This window comes from Clupea harengus, chromosome 22 (genome assembly GCF_900700415.2).
Source record: "Clupea harengus chromosome 22, Ch_v2.0.2, whole genome shotgun sequence".
Classification (NCBI taxonomy): Eukaryota; Metazoa; Chordata; class Actinopteri; order Clupeiformes; family Clupeidae; genus Clupea; species Clupea harengus.
In genome coordinates, this window is record NC_045173.1 from 21483543 (window position 1) to 21507829 (window position 24287).

The 24287-nt window shown below is 44.8% G+C and overlaps 1 protein-coding gene across 5 annotated transcripts in view; it reads left to right on the top strand.

Annotated features, from left to right (window-relative positions):
• fam13a (family with sequence similarity 13 member A) overlaps positions 1-24287 on the top strand; it is a 63875-nt gene that overhangs the window by 36645 nt on the left and 2943 nt on the right. For 2 of the 5 annotated variants that reach the window (XM_031559304.2, XM_031559305.2), the window contains 14 exons: positions 3587-3628; positions 3885-4064; positions 4795-4993; positions 9341-9414; positions 10228-10267; positions 15729-15840; positions 18532-18597; positions 20505-20721; positions 20882-21023; positions 21141-21222; positions 21541-21746; positions 21916-21999; positions 22823-22918; positions 24168-24251. In XM_031559304.2, coding sequence (XP_031415164.1) covers positions 3587-3628; positions 3885-4064; positions 4795-4993; positions 9341-9414; positions 10228-10267; positions 15729-15840; positions 18532-18597; positions 20505-20721; positions 20882-21023; positions 21141-21222; positions 21541-21746; positions 21916-21999; positions 22823-22918; positions 24168-24251 — 1624 coding nt within the window. The remainder of the gene's footprint in view (positions 1-3586; positions 3629-3884; positions 4065-4794; positions 4994-9340; positions 9415-10227; positions 10268-15728; positions 15841-18531; positions 18598-20504; positions 20722-20881; positions 21024-21140; positions 21223-21540; positions 21747-21915; positions 22000-22822; positions 22919-24167; positions 24252-24287) is intronic. The other 3 variants (XM_031559307.2, XM_031559306.2, XM_031559308.2) reach the window with 3 other exon arrangements.

Consider the following 24287-nt stretch of genomic DNA (forward strand, 5'->3'; position numbering starts at 1 on the left):
CCAGTGCCTCTGGTCCCAGGGAAGCATTCCCTTGCCTGTAGTGACCAACCCCTTAATGGAAACCAGCCGTCTGGTGACCCTTTCTACGATCTAGTAACTGAGGCCATCAGCCTGGTATTGGTGGGATTTACAAACGGTCTTCCTGTTGTTGGTAGGAAGCAGTTGTGGCACACTTCACGTCTGCCAGTCAATGGCCTCCCTGGGAACTTGTTCCGGGAACGGTCTAAATATGGACGACACGAAGACACAACAGAAGATAGTGCTCAGAGTACAAATAGAAAGTGCCAGTGCACCTGTGTATGTCCACGTACACAGAGGGCATTACAGTGAGTGCCCGCTGTAGTTCAGGGAAAGGGAGTCACTGTCACTGTTGTCACAGATGTACTCAATCAGAATGCTTATAGCGACCCATCTCTGGCTACATTTATTTATTTACACAACTTTCTTTTTTACAACACTTAGTAAATCCCCTAAATCAATTACCTCTCAACCAGCCCTAACTCTCAACTCTCCATGAATTAGCTATAACCCTAACCTGAACCTTAACCTTAACCTTTACCTCACACAAACCCGTAACCCAGTCTTTACCTTAAACCTCAGCCAAACCTTAGGTCTAGACCAGTTTGTATTTCTAATTGTCAGCAGTTTGTGAACAGAAAAGTGCTGTCTAAATTCAGTGGGGCAGAAATTGTGTTAACTAAGCATGGTATAATAACACAAATTCCACAGATTGAGGGCATTTCTTGAAATTCAAATTTCATTTACAGCCACACACACACACACACATTCCAAGCAACAGTTATGAATGACCAAGAAATACCCAGTGGTGCATAACGGTGCATACTTAGCCGGAAGGACAGAAGAAAGGTTAGTTAAGTAAGACCTCTTAACTGCTATGGGTGTCGGGTCAGAGAGTGTGTTAATGATTCTCACCTCAACACTTTTTCACAGTAATCAAAACCATTGCCCTGTCTCAATGTCACCTGTCGTATTCATTACACATTAAGCCGTCTTTGGTGAGTAACCGTTTTGCTGAACGTAAACCATGCCTATTTTAGGAAATCCTGCCCTGACAACTGGTCGTTATTTCACCTTAGTCATTCTCTTGAACTACATTTCTGTTAACGTACCCAATGTGATTTTCTGGCAATGTCATCGCCTTGATCTTCATAGTACATGAAAAAACGGTTTCTGGTATCTCTGACTCTGAACTTTGTGGTAATGTTTTGTTTAGTGTTCTTTACATCACCGTTCTCAGTATACAGCCCTTTGCCCTGGCTTGTGGAATTTCACTTAATCTGAATGTCACTCTTGTTGCTATCTGATCATCATCTGTTGCCTTTTCACAAGGCCTCATCAAAGCTGTGGTGTCACTGTCAACATCAGTGTTTATGTAGAACCAGGCCCAGGGTCACCCGTGCTCACGCTCAGATATACACAACCTCCCAGACATAAGAGTACATATATATATTTACATATGAATACTAGTGCTGTCAGTTTAACGCGTTATTAACGGCGTTAACGCAAACCCATTTTAACGGCGTACATTTTTTTTAGATTTAGATTTTTGAGATTAACGTTCTTTTTGGCCTCGCAAACTGTGTAGTATGCTAACGTTACGGTTTGAGTGAATGGTGAGCGCGATGCGGCGAAATGGATGATAAAAAGCTTCTGAATGGAAAGTTTACTTTTAAAAGTTGTGTTGTGCAAAAGAAGCGAGCTTCACTGTTGTCTGAAAATGTCAACAGGCAGCTGGCTGAAAGCAAAGAAGTAGTAGGCTTACCTTTTATTGGTAACCTAACTGTTACGGTTCATTGTTTCTGAAATAACAGGCCTGACTGCTATGTTCCCAGCAAACTTGAAAAAAAGAAAATATTAAGCCATGGTTTAACTGCACTATAGGCTGAGTCCTTGTTTACCTGAAATGTGCACTTTATAATTTTATTTTGTACCGCCCTGTTTGGCACTGTTGGTTTTCAATCAAATAAAACATTTGCATAAAGCAAGCCAATCCACTTTTCCATGTTGATAAGGGCATTAAAATAAAAGTAAAATGATGGAAAAAATTAATAAACGAAGGGACATTTAGAATAGATACAAATTTGCGATTATTCGCGATTAATTTTGAGTTAACTATGACATAAATGCGATTAATCGCAATTAAATATTTTAATCGTTTGACAGCACTAATTAATACCTTACCATATCATAATAATAATAAGGTTGTAAAAGAGACAATGACAGAACAAAAATGGTAAACATGATTTTAGTTTTTAGTTATGAACTGAAGATAAACAAGAAGTCCTAAGTATCATACAAGGCAACACATTTTTCAGGACAAATAATTAAGATGGCTCCAAATCTTTTCGGTCCTTGTAAGGAGGACACTGTGAGGCAGGTGATTCCTACCAGTGTTTATCAGGTTGCAGTGTCACGTAAGAGTCATCCTGTGTCACGTAAGGGTCATCCTGTGTTGAGACATCAGCCCAGTAGTCATAAACCAATGGGGGCTGCCACGTGTGCAGGTGTGTTAGCTGGACGACTGTCTCAGAAAATCTGTCTCAACACAAGGCTGTTTGGGGAACACAGTTGCTCTGTGCATTTGTGTAGAGACCAACTTGTCTTTGCTCCTGAAGAACATCGATAGCAATTCTGGGCTGATGATTTCAAATCCCAGAAACCCCATGTACTTACATCACACATGCCTTCACTACTCTGTGAGTCCTAATTGCTCTAGTCTTCAGATAGATGACTTGGGTTTATTTCATATCCACTGTAGACAGAAGAAGGGACATGGCAGTGGTACAGGAATGAGGCTGAGTTAGAGCTCAGCTGGCCAGACAGGTGTCTGAAAGACGTCACACTTGTACACTGTTCTCACATGTCTGTTTTCATACAAGGCCCCCCCAGACAAGCAGACACACACCAACCCACACTCACACACTTCTTTTCATCCCCTTACTTTTCACATTCCCCACACTGGCAACTTGGCACTGGTGCAGATTCCAACTAGTACTGTATGTCTGTCTGGGCATGTAGGCGCCATGCCCAGTCAGTGGTGTGTGTGCTGCCCGTGTTCTGACAGTGCCTGTGACTGGAACACACAAGTGTTCTGCAGAGCAGTCTCCGAAAGACTCTCTGTCTCTGTCTCTCTCCCTCCCACGCACGTGCACACACACACACACACACACACACATACACACACACACACACACACACACACACACACACACACACACCACGTACACCATATTCTCACAGGAATATTACTGAGACCTAAATTTTTATGTGGGGAAACACACTCATATCCATTCATTTATCTTACATGTATCACATTACACACATGGCTTGCGTTTTCCTATAGCAGAATTGGTATGAGGGGCAGGGGATAAGGGTTAAACGATGGGTTCATATGAGGTTGAGCACAGAGCTGAATGACACTGACAGAGACTTCTCCTGTGCCTGATGCTAAAACTGTCAACAGAGGCTTAATTTGCCTACTCACTGTATGTACTGAATGCAGTCTCTCTAACGCTCTCTCTTCTTCTCTCTTCTTCTCTCCCTCTTTGTCTCTTTCTGTCTGCAGCCCTCAGATCTCCCAAGATAGTTGCAGACCTGACCTAGCACAGTAAGTAGCGAAATCATTTTAGGTTATATTAATCAAACCCAACTGCAGAGGATCATGCCTTGTCTCAATCCATTCACTCAAATCAAGTTGTTACATTTCTATCGTCATAAGTAAAAGACAAGAAGGAGAAATGTCATGTACAGTGTGTGTGAGATGCAGTGGTCCTTGTTGTCGCATATGGAAGGACCACTCTTCTTTTTTTGTTCTATTGTTCATCTCTCTCTCTCCCTTTTTTCTTCCCTTTGTTTTCCTCTAGATTCCTGGAGAGGACCATTCGCTCTGCAGTTGAACAGCACCTGTTTGATGTGCACATGCATGGGGCTCAAAGTTCAGACGACCCCGACACGACCAGTCCACTGGCATCTCCTGTGTCGACGGCCCGTCAGAGGCGACGCCAGCAGCGTGAGCTAGACGAAGCCCAAACACAGCGAGACAGGTGAAATAAGTGTGGCATTATACTATGGCAGCTGTTCTTTCCTTCGCCCAGTACAGAATTGTTGCATGTCCCATTTGACCATATTAATGGTAAAGTCTGGTGTGTGTGGTTTTCTGACATTTCTTATCACTGGCTTTGTGGTAGAGTATGTCAGATAAAAGACCCACGGGAGCACAGGAGACCACCTGGGGCCAAAAATCACTGGATGTAGGCCACGTCCTTTGGAAAGCACTGGGTTGTTGTCCAAAAACAGTCCAGTATAATGACCAGTGTTTCCAGATTTCATCTCATAGTCGGTGTGAGTTTTAGGGGAAATGTGTGTGCCTCGGTACCCTTCTAATCCCTGCTGATACAGACCTCAGGGAATCCTGCCAAGCCCACACTGAAAACAATGGCTTAAGGGGGAAGTGTTAGGTCTTGATAGCACACTTTGGTCCAAACAGAATTAGGAGGGGGGGGGGCATCATAAGAACTTTGTTGTGTTTTGATATTTTGGACGTTTTTTTCTTCCTGCCTCTGTATTTATATGTGGTAGTGACACCACTGTGGTAGTGAAGTGGTCATTTTACAGTGCCCTCATGAGTCGATCCCCAGGGAGAGCAGCGGAAAAGGAGAAAATAAATAGTTCCTGATGGTTTCCTTCCATGGCGTGATCTGAAAAGCAGATCTGTTTCTCTCTCCCTCTCTCTCTCTTCTCTCTCTCTGTCTTGCTTTCTCCCTCCTGCTCCAGGGAAGGCATCAACAAAGAGAACGATCCCTCAATAGGAGTTATCAATAACGTCAGTGTCGGAGAGCACGGCCCGGAACACACCCGCCCGCACACACAGACGCATGCCCAGAAACACTCTGTGGAGGGGCCTAGACACAGGAAGAGCAAACACGTCGTTCCCACGCTGGCTGAGCTCAGGGACAACCAGGACTCCCCCTCGGTGAGTCTTACAGCCTGCGCTTTGATGTGGAATGATTCAGCCAAATATGGGTTTTCTCCGTCTGTCTGCCTCTCCCTCTCTCTCTCTCTGTCTCTCTCTCTCTCCCTCTTCCTCTCTCTCTCTCTCTCTCTCTCTCTTGCTCTCTTGCTCTCCACTGCTTTGTCATTTTCTCTCTTATTTGCTGTTTCTCTCTGTCTCAGTCTTGATTGGTTGTGAACTTGTCATAATCTTTAAAGAGCTTGACCTCTCCCTCCGCTTGTTTCTGTTTTTCTCTCTTTCTCTCTCTCTGGCTCTGTATCTGCTCACTCTAATTTGCTTGACCCTGTTCAAGCTCATGTTTTTCTTCGATACCCTTGCCTCCCTTACAGTCTTTATATGCCCTTCCTCTGTCTGCCTCTCACTAGCTATGGTTTTAGTTAGATGCAGATCAGTCTGGTAGACGGAAGGTGTGCAGGGATGCTCTTGCACTCCTGAATACAAATCAGACAGGCAAAGCCTCCAAAGAAAAATCAGTTTGTCCAGACAGTAGACTATATTATGGTGCCTTTCTGACCCCCTCATATTTTACCAACCGCCTCTGACTTACTCAACTGCCCTCAGGACAGTCTTATTTAGTTTGTACAGTTTATTGCAGTGTCTTGAGTCACAGTTTTGGAAGGACCATATTGTTGTGGAAATCTCACAGACTGTTAATGTAAGTTGCTATTTTTCAGACAAAATAGAGTCCTATTGTTGATCATAAAAATTGTGTTAATATTTCAGTGCTAATATGATCACAATCATCCACTCATTCTATTAATAGGAACCCTATGAGAACAAACACATTGCATACCCATTAAGCTGTTTTTTTAACCTTTTCTTTGGATGTTGGCCCTCCCTTTTCGCCCCCGATCAATCTTGTATGTATCATGTATACCATGTTATATCGCATATATACTCTGCGTGCATGCTAATGTGTTATATCCTGACTGACGCGAGGGCAGATGGGTCCCCCCTTATGAGCTGGGTTTTGCTCAAGGTTTCTTCCTGTTAAAAGGGAGTTTTTCTTTGCCACAATCGACTTACGGCTCAGGCTCTGGGCACTGTAAAGCGTCTTGAGACTATTTCAATTGTTATTGGTGCTGTAAATAAAATTGAATTGAATTTAAGTTAAACAAACTTATATTTTGTGAGAGTAATGTGCTTAGTTGTTTTGTTGGCTTGCTACACTTAGCCCATCATAGTGTACCATACAATTTTGTTTTGAAGCCTGAAGTTCAGCCGTGAAACCCTTTTCTCGGAATTCACCCCTGTGAGTTTGTGCTGGAAAAACCTCACTTTTGTTTTGTTTTTGTTTTGGGTGTTTATGTTTGTGTGTATTTTTAAATCCTTTCTTCTAATGGCTGGGGCCCATGCCAAGCCATTGGTAACAGGACTGTTTCCCTTTGGAAGGTGAATTGTGTTTGTAGGGAGAGAGTTGGGGGGGGGGGGCTGAGAGGCAGTGACAGGAAGAGACAGGAAGAGAGGGACGTGGGTAGACAGTGAATATGAGAGAGTCGGGAAGGCAGGAGACGGGAAATCACACGCTTCATGCGCTAATATAAGCAGACTGGTGAGACGTGTGTGTGTGTGTGTGTGTGTGTGTGTGTGTGTGTGTGTGTGTGTGTGTGTGTGTGTGTGTGTGTGTGTGTGTGTGTGTGTGTGTGTGTGTGTGTGTGTGTGTGTGTGTGTGTGTCTGTGTGTTGCATCATGCAGAGCCAAGCAGGGCTGTGGAACATGATGAATGGTGTAATGGCACCTCAATTAGCCAGAGCTTTTATCCTGATTCAGACAGCCCCTGGCCAATGTTTTTCTCCCACACACACCGTGTTTCTATGGTGCTGTGGTACAAAGTCACCAGTGCTCTAAAAGACACACACATACACACACACGCACACACACACTGACGTACACTGACACACACAAACATATGCACACACAAACACACATATTTATAATGTTTTGTGGCCTGAAAGAACAAATGGTTCATGACTAGCTCATTAAGTGAAGAAGGGGGAAAAGAATGGAAAGGACATCTAAATTAAGGGACAAAAACAAACAACAGCATGGGGCTTCACTTCAAATCCATGGCCCTTTGAAAACATAGCAGCTCCTCAGACATGGCAGGATGTGATCCAGGACACATGAAGTTCCCCAAGGTTTATTATTTTTCCCCCTTATCCTTTGGCTTTGCCAAGAGGACTCTCAGACCCAGATAGAGATACCGTCCACATGGTAGCTGCTTTTGAAGCCCAGCAGTTTGCCATAAAGTAAAACGTCTCTTAAAAAGACTGTTACTACAGGACAAGACTTTCATTTTTTGTTTCATTGGAAACCCCCGTGTGTGTGTGTGTGTGTGTGTGTATTTTAGGGTGCTAGTACTTTCTGGGAATTATGGCACCCCAGGATAGATGAGTCGGAAGAGGACTTCAGAAGTGGGTTGTCAAGGCACTGCTCCAAGAGGCCGGTGGCCACCCATGTATGTCTGTGTACTTGTTCTGTGGCGATGTGATTATTTACGAACTCACTGTACCTCTAAATCACTTCGCTCATATCTCATTCCACCCTCATCAGTGGCCCGGCTCCCTAATGTAACCTTGATCTTGACGACAGCGGTCTAACACTGATGAAGCCCTAGCCGAGGCTCTAGGTGGCTTTTTCCATGCCACGGCTTACATAAGAGCCAAGAGGACACTTGACACTCTGACACACATCTGATAGCGTGGGGAGCAGACCACCGACCCCCACTAACCCCAAACAGCAGCAGATACTTAGCCCATATGCCCAGGGTGTGACTGGGGTTGTCTGTCCTTAAACCTAGAAGAGCAACAAACCCATGGCCACCTCAGCAACTTTCAAGAGACTATTTATGGAATGTGTTAATGTAGTGGACAGCCTCCAGTTGGGGGGACAGTGTGTGTGTTTCTGCATGTGTGTTGGTTGGTGTTGGGGGGCTGGGGAACGGGGGCAAAATGTTTCTCAGGAACACCTGTTACAGCTATTGGCCATTTTTGTCATGCTACTATTCGAAGTATTGAGGCTATCCTCTTATTCTCACTGGTGTTGAAGAACTTTAGTGAGTGTGTATGTGGTGGTCTATTTGTTTATGAATGGAAAATGACTAGTGCTGTCAAACGATTAAAATATTTAATTGCGATTAATCGCATTTATGTCATAGTTAACTCAAAATGAATCGCGATTAATCGCAAATTTTGATCTATTCTAAATGTCCCTTCATTTATTTATTTTTTCAATCATTTTATTTTTATTTTAGTGCCCTTATCAACATGGAAAAGTGGATTGGCTTGCTTTATGCAAATGTTTTATTTTATTGAAAACCAACATTGCCAAACAGGGCGGAACAGAATAAAATTATAAAGTGCACATTTCAGGTAAACAAGAACTCAGCCTATAGTGCAGTTAAACCATGGCTTAATATTTTCTTTTTTTCAAGTTTGCTGGGAACATAGCAGTCAGGCCTCTTATTTCAAAAACAATGAACCGTAACAGTTAGGTTACCAATAAAAGGTAAGCCTACTACTTCTTTGCTTTCAGCCAGCAGCCTGTTGACATTTTCAGACAACAGTGAAGCTCGCTTCTTTGCACAACACAACTTTTAAAAGTAAACTTTCCATTCAGAAGCTTTTTATCATCCATTTCGCCGTATCGCGTTCACCACAGTTTGCGAGGCCAAAAAGAACGTTCATAAAAAAATAAAAATAATAATATCTCACGTTAATCTCGCGCTAAAAAAATTACGGCGTTAAAATGGGTTTGCGTTAATGCCGTTAATAACGCGTTTAACTGACAGCACTAAAAAATTATTAATAGAACATGCTTTCTTGGTAGAAGTGCTGCGTGCAGCTGCAGTAGTGATATTTATACCAGGGGACTAACATACACATCCAGCATGGATACTCTGTGTTTGTGCCACCTTGGAACTTTTCCTTCCTCTGCATAACCTACTTCAGAGCACTGCAGTTGCTCTTTTCTGATTTTCCTAACATAATTATCTATTCAGTCATATAGAGAAAGAGTTAAAAGAAGTTCAAATGAAGTTAAAATCAGTGGGTTTTAGATGACTGAACTACCTCTACCTCTCCTTTGGTCTCAGCTGGGCAAGCAAATTATTGCTAAATGTGGTTAAAGAATTAGTCATAATTGAATAGAAATGATAAATACAATTATGTAACTGCGTCAGCAATATGTTACCTTTCTCCATTTCCCACTGTAAATGTCCCCCATTTGACAATGTACTCATTTCCAGCATGGATGCGGTCATCTCATTCTTTCTTTTCTTTTTCTTTTTTTGCTCTTTTCTTGTCACAGCCCAAGGAATGTTTCAAAGCATCGAAAGCACATGACCACACACCAACAGAGAGCATGGAGTACACAGATGACTGGTATGTAGTCCGTAAAGGTCCCCTCAGTTTGGTAATCATGGCGGCATGAGGAAATGAGATATGCAAAGACACAAGGAAACAAAAGACAATGTAACCGTACACAGTAGCACCTAGCAGCTTATTTGCTGAGTGGGATTTGACATGTTTTTTGGCTAAAATAACATGGGAGCATTTCACCCCTCTTCTCCCATGGCTGTATAAGCCATCACATCCACCCATAACATTTGAAATACTTAAACACAGGATTGTAATTGGATATAGTTGTGAGAACTGGTACATATTAGAACATCTTGCGATCTTGCATCTATTTTTTTGTTTGTTTTTTTATTTCCTGTGGTAACGCCTAAAAATTGTAATCCCACCAGGATCTTGCAAGAGTTTGTTGTGTATTTCTTGTTGCCAAAAGTAACTAAATTCTAAATAATTGCAGATAAAATTATTGTGATATGATGATTTTAAACTAAATAAAAACAATTGCAAATAATGTAGGAATTCCATGACTTTTTTGCCAAAATATTGTGGTAACAGCCTTGAATTTGTGTGAATTTGGGAAAACTCAACATGGCAAAATCCTGGAGAGACTGCCATGTTTTAGTAAAAGTAAAGTCCTCAACACTATTGCCATCTTGTGTTGGCTCCCTAATGGCTTAGATCCCAGTGTCTTATCAGATAGAAGCTACTTGCCATAATCAAAAGGCAGCTCTGTCCAAAAACACTCCAGTGCCTTTCTGTGTGCTCTGGCCTGCAGAGGCCTGTGGAATGACTGGGAACCTGGAACATCAAAATGAGATAAGTTTGCCCCTCTTTTCATAGGGATGAACATCACAAAGACGGAGACACCAACTCAGCACCGGTGAGTGTTAACCTCTTGATTTGTTCTGTTGTCTTGCTTGCCTCTTTCGCCTAGATGTCTCCTGTTCACTGCTGATTTGTTTATATTCATCTCTTTTAATTTACTATATGCTTTCATTGAAGGAGATGTGTCTTATGTTGTACAATTTAATCTACCCTAAATACACAAAACTGCCAAAACATTGGACAAAAGGACAAATAAGTAAAAAAAATCAGTATTATGTTCTTTCGTTTCCATTTGCCAAGCATTGGTTTGCCATGTGAGGCTGGTGGTCAGAAACATGTCGACTGGTTCTGCCACCTCCTCTCTTGAGGCTGTCTGCGGTATCAGGGAAGGCTCTTTCCGCATGGTCTGTGAGAAAAAAAGGAGTTCCAAAAGAAAGCATTTACCACAAGCATAGTTTTGCCTAGCTAAAGGAAAAGAGAAACTAGTCCCCCAGTACCACCAGCATTAGTCATGTTTCATGCGATCACTGGAGATAGCAGTAGCTTGCACAACAGATGCCCTTCCCAGGCTCCAACGCTGAGTGTAAAACAGCAGTAACCCACACACCAGACCGGCTGTGAGCAGGCGGTCAGCGGCCTCTAATTCGTCTCTTGGCCGAGGTGTTCACCTCTGACACAGATTCCCTGTTTGAAGGGCGCGGCGCTCCAAAAACAAGATTTTACTCAATTGCCTCCAACCGATCCATTGTTTTCAATGTGAACATCCTGGTCCTGCGGAGCCAGAATGGTGGACGTGTGCCTGTCCAGACTCACAGTCTGCGTTCCAGCTATCATGTTTGTGTGTGCATGTGAGTGTGAGTGTGATCCCGCGTGTATGTGCGTGTGTGTGTGTGTGTGTATGCGTGTGCTTGTGTCTAAATGGTGCGCTCATTTCTCTGTGTCCCTGTATGTGTATACTGTGACACTGTGTTTTGCACCAGAGAGGAATCTCCGGCACACGATCCACAGATGGTTGGGGTGGAGGTTGCACTCCTTCCCCTTCGCCACTGACTCAGGCTGGTGCTGCCGAGCCATCTGTTGCAGCATGGCAAGCTTGGTGCACTTGGCATGCCAACAAGCTCTCACTATGGTTTTTTAGCACCAACCTAGTGATCCCATCTGAACCTTAAATCCACCATCTTCATCCTGTCTGCTCCAATTCGGCTCGTCAGTCCTCCTGTGCAGTTCACTCCTACCGCACATTTCAGTAATCAGTGTCCATTAATGAGCATAACTGTCCGTTGAAAGACTAGTGCTAGTAAGGCCTAGAAAATACTTTGTTAAATAAAACAGGCATCATATTCACAAACAGGCGTAATTATATCCTTGGATTTGGTTATACAATTGTTTCACAAGAGTGCTGTATTATGTTTTTATCACAATACTGGACTGGCTTAATGGCTGTATTTACAAGACACTTGTTTATCATTTGTGTCCTAGAGTGTTTGGGTCTTTTTTTTACATAGTAAGTGAGCACTCAGCATAAACATGCTGACACACACACACACACACACGGATCCAGATCACATGCTCCAGTGGCTAGAACACGCTGTCCCGTACTATGCCATACATACGCTGCTCCTCTGTCACTTCAGACATGCTGCCTCACATCTAGAGCAGGCAGCAGGGGATTAAGAGATTACTCACTTCAACACCCACCTCTCTAAGTCCACCCAACACTGGGGAACAATTCAGGGCTTTAACCTTTAATCATTACAAAAGTGAATAAAGCCACTATAGATTAAACAGAGCTGTTATATTGAGTGAGTTATTTATGAAGGACACTGTAATCAAAGCGATGCCGATACTTTGTGTTTATGGATGGTTTGGTTTAGCTTCCTTGATACAATTGCAGTATGCACATATTTTAGACTGATAATGTCACTGTTCACGAGTGTCTGGTCGTATCTTATTGATTTAAACTGTAAAGGTTTGAGATATATTTAAGTTTTTACCAGAGTTCAAATACAATTCAATTAGAAAAAAATCAAATGTGTGAACAACATCTGTCACCTTCACCTTATACTCAGCACAAAGTGGACAGATGGGGCGACAGTTGCTACATTTCTGTGCATCAGGCACATCAGGCAAAGTCTCATCCCTTTCAATCCCGTGTGTGTTTGTGTATGTGTGTGTGTTTGAGGTCGTAATTCAGCAGTGCTGGGCCAGACCTCCCATGCATAACCAGTAGAGATTATGTAATTGGAGCAGAAATGGACAAACTCAAGCAGTGCCCGCCATCACACCACAGCTGAGGGACTTTTATTGGAACCCCTTAGCTGAGTCACACAAGACACTTATTGGTCTTTGTGTGTCGGTAGTCATTGCACAAATGGTCAAGCAATTAGCACACCAAGGCAGCTTCTTTAATTAGCACACCAAGGCAGCTTCTTCAATTAGTACACCAAGGCAGCTTCTTTAATTAGTACACCAAGGCAGCTTCTTCAATTAGTACACCAAGGCAGCTTCTTCAATTAGTACACCAAGGCAGCTTCTTCAATTAGTACACCAAGGCAGCTTCTTCAATTAGTACACCAAGGCAGCTTCTTCAATTAGTACACCAAGGCAGCTTCTTCAATTAGTACACCAAGGCAGCTTCTTCAATTAGTACACCAAGGCAGCTTCTTCAATTAGTACACCAAGGCAGCTTCTTCAAGGTTTGCTCTGTCCTTTTCAAAATAATGTAAGAGCCTTAAATGAATAATGGCTGCCATGTAACTTTTAAGTGGGCTCTATGCCAGTTTTGAATGTCACACTCTTCAGTAGCATAGCTGACCTAATACCATGATGATAAATGATTTGCTAAATGGCCCTGAGTCACCCTCCTTCCCAGTCATACACAACACCTACGGTCGTTACTCACCTGTTTTCACCCTAGTTCATACCATTTCAATCAACTGATTAATGTGTTGTCATTGTGGGGCAATTGCCACTGTGATTGCATCACGGCCATCTTAACCTGTGCCTAGGATTGAGTACAAGATTGGTGAAATGGGTCTGTTATTGTTGTGTGTTTGTATAGCTGTACCAAGTTTCTGGGACACGCATCACGTGAGTTTCACCTCAGAAGCTCACTGAAGTCAAATGGTCTCCATTGTTCTCCCTGGATAAGTGCTAATGGTTCATTCATTAGGTTGTCAATGAGCAATTTGCTTTGAGTTTGTTTTTGTCTAATACAAATGTGTGGTTGTGTTAATGACATCATGGTTGATTACACTCCTACCATTTGATGAAGTATACTTTTGATTTTGGTTCAAAGTTTCAGTGTACAAATGATGGCCTACACCACTTTATTACCCCTCCTGAGATTTACACTAGCTCTTGCATGCACTCACTTTCCCAGTTAGAGCCCTTGGTAAACAAGAGGAAGGATGGAACAGCAGATAAGGGTGAATACATATTTTGAAGTTCTTTGATAAAACAGACCATGGCAAATCTTCTTTCCCAACTGTTGTTGTGACAAAGTAAACATGCAACAATTGTCAGTTGTGGACGGATTCCTCGAGGACAGCTTTAACATCGAGTCTGTCATGTTCAGTAATGGACTAGGCTTCTACACTAATGCGGCCACAAAAATTAATGTTGTTAAAAATAGACACAAGCAAATATGATTCATTTAATGTATTAATGCTTGGCTTACTAATGGTGACCAGGTTTCACTGCATTTTGCATAGTCTTTTATTTGATACAAGACACCTAGCATGATACCCCCCCGACCACTGCCTTGAGTTTTTAAGGAAACGGCCGGTGAACTCCTAGTGTACAGTATGTTTTTATTTATTTTTCGGAGCCAAACAGCATGTCCAAGTAAACAGTCACAGTAAACAGTCACTATTTAGAGAGAGAGAGGAAATTTCCACTGCTACAGTGTGTGTGGGCCAGAGCAGATGTTGTGGGGCATAACTGTCCTTCAAACTACTACGATCCACATGAGGACTCTATGGCGGCTGACAGCTGGAGTGGGCAGCTTGTATTTCCATCTCCGTGGCGGCGTTTGTGATGTTTGTCACTCCTTGCACGAAGCTGCCGTAGCACAGACATAGTAGGCGAGGACGCATGGTTCGACTTGAGGCGCAGTGGATCACATTAAACTAATGAAGATGAATGAAGATTAGTCTCACTGTTCAAGCAGTCGTCTGTGCCAAAGATGGCTGTTACTCATAGGCAAGGCAATACCCAGATCCTTGCCTACTGGCATATGCCAAATGGGTTACATCCATTGGCTATCTGGGTCTCAGATAGCTTTTGGTGTACAGTAGTGATAAAAATAGCAGTGATGGTCACAGTGGTTTGAAGAGCTAGTAACATGCTGTAATTGGAGTTTGTTGTCATGGATCCCGACCGGTGGGGTAGCTGGGGGTGGCCGGGGTGAGGTTAGGTCTGGTTTAAGAGTGGCTTGTGACTTGCTTCCAGCAGGTAATGCTCCGGTCTGATCTGATCTGATCCAAAAATAGCCCCCCCCCCCCCCCTCCAAGACCCATGCACCACGGCCGGAAGTGTGAGCCAGCATGGTCAGGGCTTAACTCAGGGTCCTGGCTGTGAGCACGCCCTGCCTGCATGGTCAGAGAGAGAGAGAGAGAGAGAGAGAGAGAGAGAGAGAGAGAATGAGAGAGAAGGAACACAGAGAGAGAAGGAATACAGAGAGAGAGATAGAAAGAGGGGGGGGGGGGCATAAGTCAGAATGTTCAGGAAGGAAGACATGAAAAACACAGTACTGGTGATTGACCAGTGAATGTAGCATATTTTCTAAAATAGCTGTGCAGAGCAGATGGATAGATTGGTAAACAGTGTTTGTGAGAGAAAGAGCAGGCTAGCTAGAGAGAGGTATGAGAGACTTGATCATGTCAGTGAGCAGGACTTCCAGGCAATCCTGCCTGTGGGCTTTGCGTGCTCAGCCTTGCTGCCTGCTCTGCCCCTGCCTCCTCCCTTTCCCCCTCCCTCCTCCCTCCTCCCTCCTCCCTTGCACTAGTGAGACAAACAACTCTGAAGGTGCAGTGAAGCGGTGAGAGTAGGCAAGTTTCAAAAGAGAGAGAGAGAGAGAGAGAGAGAAGAAGGAAGAAAAACATGGCATATGCCAATGTACTGTCATGTACACACACACACACACACACACACACACACACACACACACACACACACACACACACACACACACTCACACACACAGGCATGCACACACACACACAGCAGATGGGGGGTGAGAGGGGGGTGAGAGGGGGGTGAGAGGGGGGTGAGGGGGGGGGGGGGGGGGGGGCTTGTTTTTGGCCAGTAGCCTCAGCCAATCAAGCAGCAGGGGTTTGGGGTTTGTCCCTGCTGGCCCCACCCCTTCTCTCTGTGACAGGCTGCTGGAGGTGGAGCCAGGCGGGCACAGACACTGCATGGGAGAACTTAAGGAGCACGCAGCCCCCACTCTCCTCTAATTTCTCATTATCCCTCATTCCCCTTTTTTTCTCTCGACTGCGTGAAACAAACGGCAGACGCCTGCCATGAAGATCCAGGAGACTCTCAGTGGCTCGGATCCGGGAGAGGGCTGTGCAGACGTGCCTCGTCTGGACCTATCCTCCCTCACGGAGGACAACAACTGGGGAGGTGAGTCTCTCTCTCTCTCTCCCTCTCCCTCTCTGCTCTCTCTTTCTCTTTCATTGCTGCGTTCGTCCTCCCTGCCTCTTCCCCTTCTCTGTGGTCTGGGTGTGTAGCACATGGGTGGCAGCTGCTAGGCTGCTGCATCGACTTGAGTTGTTGCCCCATGTAAGGAATTGAAGACCAGATGCATGCTTATTTTCAACAAGGCTTGTTTTTTTTACATGGGCTGTGTCAGAACAAGGCTTATGTTTTTGAGAGCCTCACTCCCAAATGCTGGAATAACAGGAAAATCTGGATTTCACAGCCAATGTTTTTCCTGTTTTTTTGTTGTTGTTATTGTTTTTGTTTTTTTGTCAGCTAGAAATATTTTTGATTACTCAGCTGTTGCTACTGCAGGGAGCTTCCGTGCAAAGATGTTGTGTTGTGGGGCTAATGATTACTCAGAGATATCTAAGGTGTGAATGGTCAACAAGTGGCAAGGAGTGGCTTGGGCTGCTTTTTAAAAACATCCTCGTTGTCTCTTCACTTTTACTGGGTTTCAAGTACTTATTTTTTCCCGTAGTAAACTGGTCAGCTGTACAATCAGCGTCTTTACTGATGAAGTGTTATTTTGATCTGCGCTTAAATATGAATTCTGCCAAATTCATACTTTAGTTTGATTTTATTCTATTAAATATAAGAAATGTAATCAGAAATCCACCCATGTCTCATGTCTCACCAGTAATACATTTCCATGAAGGACTTTTCAGATTAATGTTTGCTGGGACAGGATGCAATATTGGTTGGATATTGGTTGGATAAAACATTTCTTCCCTGCCTCTGGCTTGAAACCCAGCCCTTGTTGTGGTTATTCATTGCCTGTGATCAGTGCACATTTAACCAGAGGGCAGTAGAGAGTTCGCACATTGGCTGACTGTTACCACCGCCAAGGAGGTTAAGTTTTCGGTGCTATAGGTTTGTTTGTCAGCAGGACTACTCAAAAACCCAGCCCGATTTTCATGAAACTTGATGGACGAGTGTAGCATGGGCCAAGGAAGAACCCGTTAAATTGAGGTTTAAATTACCCGTTAAATCCACATGAATCATTGTGATATTGGCCTTGGCGGAGATCTGCGCTCTCCGAGTGCCCTTCTAGCTATTTTGTGTGTAGAGAGCAGTATGGTGAAATACAGGAGGAGGATTGCAGTTTGAATGTGTGCTGGGTTGTTTTGCTCATTTAGCTTTAGGAATGGAAAACATCTGACCTGGAGGGGGTTAAATCCTCTGTCTTCCGCGCTCTGCATTGTCTTTGTCCCTGGGCATCTGCAGATCTGCAGCCTTGCATAAACATGTTGGCGACCTTGGTAACGTGAATCTAGCCAAAACATAGTGTGTCTTGTGTGTTTGTGTATTACTTTGTACAAGATGGGGGTAGGTATGCCTGTCGTTTGGCAGCGCAGGTGTGGCAATCTCTATTATCACCAGTCCTCACATACACACACCCTCTATAATGCTCTTGGAACGCTGAAGAGCACCCATCACAGGCTCAGCACTCAGCTGGCACCAAGTGCTGTCTGTTGCCTCTGGCAAAGCCCATAAAACCCTGGCATCCCATGCCACACCAGAGACTAACTCCCTCTAGTGGTCACAGCGGCACAGCACTTTACACCACTGCCCTTTGGCAGACATAGATGAAGTCTTCTTAATTAAATAAGGACAAAATGCTTTCCACTATGCCACATGGAGAGATCTCCCTAGCAACTCATCTGGGAACTGGGAGTGCATTTCCTTGCTCGTGTGTGTATGTAGTTTCAGTTCTCTCAAATTAAGAGTTGATTGGAAGGAGAAGAGAGCTTTCACATGTCCCCATAGACCAATGCAAGGATTGTCTCTAAAGGTGCCTCTCTACCCTCCCAGTAAAATCAATACTAGTCCTAATTCTAAAATCAAGCCCCTAAGAATATCTGTCAATACTCTTTAGCTCTTGGCTTATTTTCCCTGCTGGTGTCTTGATGGGTGTAACTGTCTCGCTGTGGTCTTGGCCTTTGGCAATGGTTGCCTTTGATAGTCCCCTGTGGTATTTGACAGTTTTGAGAGATACTCTTTGCACAGTCACAAAAATCCTCCACTCTGGATTTGGCTAGGCAGTAGGTGGTCTCCTGGCAGTCACAGCCCTCTGTGTACTCTCTTGATGTGCCCTCTTGAGATGCTATGTCCTTAAGACATTGTTTAGGACAGCAATACAGCAAAACAGGCTTCTATATGTGGACCATTGCCCCTTCCCAGATTCTAGTTATGAGAGTACTTAAATAGATGTAGACAAAGTCTAGGGAGAGCGGCACGAGTGTGAGTTTGTGTGTGTGTGTGTGTGTGTGTGTGAAGCGTTTAGGTGAGGGACCTTTGGCCCAGTGGTGGTGCTGCCAACCCTGTTTGTCAAGAGCAGCGACAGGTGTCCATGCCAGCGCACTGCCCAACTGTCCTCCCTGCTGCCAGGCAGACAAGCACCCATGTCTCTGTCACACAGATGGACTCTATTCTACCTCTGTTTTCCTTTCTCCGCTCCTGCCACCTCTCTCAGTCTCTTTCCTGTCCTCTTCTCTCTGTCCTCTTCTCTCTTCTTCTTCTGCTGCTTCTTCTCTTTTTGTTCCCTCCACATAGATGCTCACGCTGTTTTTCCCCCTCTCTGTTCTTCTCTTCTTCTCTCTCCACCTCTGCTAGATTCGCCGTTCTTTAGCGCCCCTTTCCTTGATTTCAAAAACTTCTTCCAGCAGTGTTACTACGAGGGTAAGTGGCTGTTCCAGAGGGCCGTTACCTTCTTCAGATCGCTTGAATGCCTCTGCCCCCCCCCCCCCCCCTCCCCTCCCCTGCCCATGACATTTAATTCTGCACGGCAACATCATAAAGCATGGCGATCTGTCACGTTCCAGATCCAAATTAAATATACTTGCAACCTTTTAACTTTCCAAAGACGGGACAGAATTATGGGCCCTTTATGGGGCGTTGCTACGGAATAACAGACTGGCCTTCATTAAAAAAGGCCCGGCATCCCTGCTAAGATGGTATTTCAAAGCCGACACACTTGGACTCCATTGTGGAGTCAGTATCCATTAGGAAGACTTTAATGCTTTGCATGTCGATTGAGCAGTTTGGTAGTCGCCTCCTCTGCCCAGACATGCCTAGACATGCCCCGTGATAACAGCCCTGGTAGCTCTCGGAAGCCTCGGCCATGGCCGCTGTACTTCCACTCTCCCCGTGCATATACTACATCCAACCAAAACACACCCTCTGCCTGCGGGGAGCCAAGCATGTGCATTACATGTCGGCCGTGTGCGGAGCGGTGGCTTTGTCCTCCACGTGGCTGTGTCCTCTGACTGCTGGTTTCTCATCTCTTGGCTTGGGCGAGAACTACATGCTGCAGAGCACCATTCAGTGCCAGAAGAATGGAACTATAAACAACAACTCCACAACAGCACAGAACAGCGTTGTCATAGGAACTGTGCCAAGCTCCAGTTACCCCCACGTGTCCTCCCCCATACCATTTAACCCTGACTGTCTTCCAGTTGGTCCGTCCTATTGCCTTCATGCTTGTGACTCAGCCCAGCTATACACGAGGTAATAAAGAACAAAGCAGTAAACACAGAGCACATCAAATGAACAGCTGAACAGCTGTGTACGATTGTCCCTCACTCTTAGATAATCGTCTTTGTATAGACCGACCCATCTAAGACCTCTGCTCCTTACAGTCCTGCCTCCCCCATCATCCAGTGGTGGATGCAATCAAAATGCCCCCTCTGTCAGGTTATTTACAGCAGCTGGATCACTGCAGGCATCTGGTGTGGTTATTTTCACTGGCAGTCGTAATCATCGTCTTTGGCCCAGAGTTGCCTTTGGCCAGAGTAACATCTGTCACAGCCTGTGGAAATTTACTCGACTCGTAAAACCCAAAGCGGTGGCCTTGTTGAAGGGTCTTGTGACCAGTGTGGCGGGAAGGACATTGGAGGAGTTTGTAGGTTAGGGAACAGTCTAACAGTAACAGTCACTATAACAGTAGCAGCACCTCACACTTAGTAATAGATATGCCTATACACACACACACACACACACACACACACACACACACACACACACACACACACACACATACACACACACACACACACACACACACACACACACACACACACAGATAAACCTGTACATGTGGAGTGGTTGGCTCCTCCAGCAGCAGATAGTGTTTGCTCGGCTTCTCTTGGTAGCCTTGTGATACGGTTGGCCAGCTCTCTCTCCTCGGCCAGGCACTGATAAAGATGTTTGCTTTGACCGAGCGCACTGTCATGCCAAGTTCCACAGTCCACGCATTGGCCTAGCGTGTCTGCCTGCGACCCTCTGCCACGCTATACTCGCCTTGCTCATCTAAGTGCTGCTCTGTCATGCGTGATGATGGGCGAAGCATCGTTAAGAGTGGAACTCCAGCTCAGCGGAAGACATTTGAGCCACTTACATCCTGCATTTGTGTGGCTTAACACGATAGCAGTTTACGCATGTAGCATTGTTGTAAAACTGTGCCTTGTTTCCTGCTGTGTGGTTTCTGTTTGCTCAGCCTGAAAGTGACCTAGATGCCGAATTCAGTAGTGCTTTTTAAACTTAGCACGAGGTATAATGTGTGTGTGTGTTTGTGTTTGTGTGTGCAGACCCAGTGCCAGCGTACTCCTCCTGGCAGAGGGAGAGCATGGACCGCGAGGAGGCTCGCCTTTCGCCCCACGCTGGGGGCAGACTTATCCGACAGCTCTTGGAGGAGGACAGCGACCCCATGGTCTCACCACGCTTCTACGCCTACGGCCACTGCCAGCAGTACCTGGACGACACAGAGGTGCCTCCCTCGCCTCCCAACGCACATTCCTTTGCCAGGTGAGTGGGGAGGAGTACAGAATGGACATGCTGGATGCTGGAATTTTGGGAGTTTTGTGTGTGAACTTTGGAACTGAATCTGAACATTTTCCATGAGTACCAGGAGATTGAAATTCATAACTCTTATTTATCTATCTTTCTTTTTTTTCCCCCCTTACAGTCGGCGGAGAAGTTCATCTCTTGGCTCGTGCGATGATGACCGTGAAGAGCTCACCTCAGCTCAGCTTTCGAAAAAGATTCACAGCCTGAGAAGGAAGATTCGCAAGTTTGATGAGAAGTTTGAAGAGGAACGCAAATATAGGGTGAGTACGACAAAATACTTTGCTCTGATCAGATTACAAAATTGCTGCCACTCATTTGATACACTATAATGTGACCAAGATAAAGAGTATTGTTTTCCATGTTGTTCTCCTGCACAGCCCTCTCACGGCGATAAAGCTGGCAACCCTGAGGTCCTGAAGTGGATGAATGAACTAGCCAAGCTGGGCAAAGACCTGAAAGGTAAAAAGAGGAAAGAGGAAACGATTACCATTATTAGTGTGATTAGCATGTCGTAAACCACATTAATCCAACTCTCATGACATTTGTTCAACCAACAAATCAACACAACTCTATGAGACGTCATTGTTATCAGTCTAATGCTCCATTCATTCAAAACAAATCTTTTTTGGGGGGGGGGTGGGGTGCATTAGAGGAAGTCGCACCGCCAGGGACTAAATCCAACTTTTCCAATCCAAAACAATTTTTTTTTTCCTCCCCCGACTCCGTGACCGTGTGAAAATGGGTTTTGTTTATTGTTTCCTCTTCTTGGTCTCTCAGAGCACAAGCTGCTGAGGTCTGAGGAGGACCTGACCCCTCTCCCACGTCAGCGGAGCAACACCCTGCCCAAGAGCTTCGGCTCCCAGCTGGAGAAGAAGCCAGCTGAGGCCAAGGCCCCCAAGCCACCCGTGGAGACCACCCTGGAGACCGTGATGGCCAAGCTGCAGGAGAAACGGCTGGAGGTGGGCCGCCCAGAGGATGTCAAGGTACGGGCCACAGCACTTAGCCTCCAAACTATCACCTTTCCCCTGGGGAGTCCTACTCGCTCCTTTTCCATCAGTCATAACGTTTATCTTTGGAAGGACTGAGGAGACTGATCGTGAATTAGGTGCACAATGGTAAACAAAGCAACCGTGTTTCTGTGTGGCCATACAGGACATGACTCGTGAACAAATTGCTGCGGAGAAGGTTGCCCTCCAGAAAGCCCTGCTGTACTACGAGAGCATCCATGGGAGACCGGTAGGTTCATATGTGTGTGTGTGTGTGTGTGTGTGTGTGTGTGTGTCTGTATTTGTGTTTGCCTTACACGTGATATATCTGTGTAGTGGTCCTCTGTCATTTGCTGCACTCACTTTTTCAACAAGTGCGTTATACTCAGCCTCTTCTCCTGACCCAGTTTAGTGTTAGAGGGGTGAGTAATCCCATGGAGCAGGTTGGCTGAGAGGGTGAGGGATAGTGTCTGTTTGGCATTCCACACCCACTCTCCCAGCTGTGCGCTTCAGCCAGTGGCCCCAATTCTGTCCTTAGGCTTTCACACAGCTCTTTATATAGCTGCAATATTTACTTCTCATGATGCCCAGTTTGCATGAGTATTGAAATCATCCAGTCATTATCATTGTCTCAAGTGTTTATCAAAATCTGAAATAGCGGTAATTATAGCTGTAAACAGGCAATATAGTGGACTAGAAAACATCCCAGCACCCAGCATCAATAGCAAATTCTAATGGAGCTTGAAACACAAAGTCGTATATGGCATTGATTCTAATTGAAATAATTGCTATTACCAAGCCAAATGCAGTTCCACGGTTGCTCTGAACCTCATGAAAAAGATGAGCTGAAGGACGTCGGCCCTTTCACTGACCTCAATCGGTCTCTTGGGGACATAATGTACAAGGGGGTAGTTCACGACAGAGATGCCTTTTGGACTGGCTGGAGGGAATCTAGGTCAGGCTGTCATCTTGCAGTATTTTAGAATGAGAGGTAGGCTACAGAAGATCCATCAAGACAGCTGTAATTTAATGAAGTATGCTCTCTGTCTATCTCTCTCTCTCTTTAATTCAAGGTCACAAAGAGTGAGAGGCAGATCATGAAGCCCCTGTATGACAGATACCGCCTTGTCAAGCAGATCTTATGCAGAGCATCCACCATTCCTGTCATTGTGAGTATAAACCTTCTCCCCTCCCACACCCTTTTTTCCAAAGCACCAGCCGAGTCATTGTTTGAAATATTAATGTAGCCGGGGCAAATATGGTAACAGTGCAGGAGGTCGTCACCAGTTCACTGCACTGCATTGATACGAAACATGAATGACCTCATATTGTTAGCAGAGCTGAAATATGTTTTTCAGTCATTGTTAGCCACCATGCTAGCAGGTCTTCATTAGCCTCAGAGCTAGAAGTCGTTTCAGCCAAGGTGTTTAGCCTCAGTGCTAATGTTAGCATTAGCTACAGTCTTGGCCCCATTACACGGAGGGTCCTTTGAAGAGATGCTAAACCCTGGGTTTAAGCTGGCTCAGGCATGACATGAAAGGGTCAAATCTCAGCAGGAATCGTTGGACAACACACAACCACACAGAGATGGAGAGAGTGTGGCCTAAGAGAGAGCATTTTAAAAAGAGGTCACATTTTCATCCTGTAAAGGGATTTGACATGGATTTCACCTAAGATGAACAGTTCATAACTCGTAGCATATCAATATTTGTCCAGTCTCATTTTCTTCAGATCTACAGACAATACTAACATGTTTGTATTATAATATCAGGCGTGTTATTATATAATCTGTAAGCTTTACACTAAATATCTATCCATTATATAATACCTAAATCCCTATTATATAAATTGGAACACTGACTTGCACCCCAGAGAGCAGATTGTGCACAGTGGAGTTTGTGCCACTAACAGTAGTGGAACTAATGCCCTGTTCTCTGTCAAAGAACAAGTCAGCCTACATTGTAGTGGAGTGACATCACCCTGTCAGTTTTGAACAACCGCTGAAGGGTTTAAAGCCTGATATGTCTGCACTTGGTCTTAACAGCACTACCAGGTGCTGACGCAGACACGGCACTTAGGTGTTTATAATGTGAAGTAATGTTCCTGGTTCCCACGTGTCTGCTCAGATAACACTGTACTAGAGTGAGTCCTTTGGCCTCATGTGTCGACGGTGCATAAGCACTAAAATCATGGTAAACATGTGTACCTCTGCGCATGTTCTCAATGTGGCGCACGCATTATATTTGGAGTGTGCAGGCTGGCTACACCAAGAGAAAACGAATGGTGATGCGGGTAGCTAAACGGGCCGTGTATCAATAATTGTATTCTCGCCCGCATATTAATTGTGTACGCCTATTACTGCCGTAAGTGAACTGTCAACGTAGCGTTAATTGTAGTGTTAATTGACATCTACAACAGGGCTCCCCTTCCAGCAAGCGCAGATGTCCTCTGCTACAGCCCATTATTGAGGGCGTACCAGCGCTGTTCTTCGATGACATCAAGGTGAAGAGCCACCGCAGCTTGAAAGCTTGAATCACG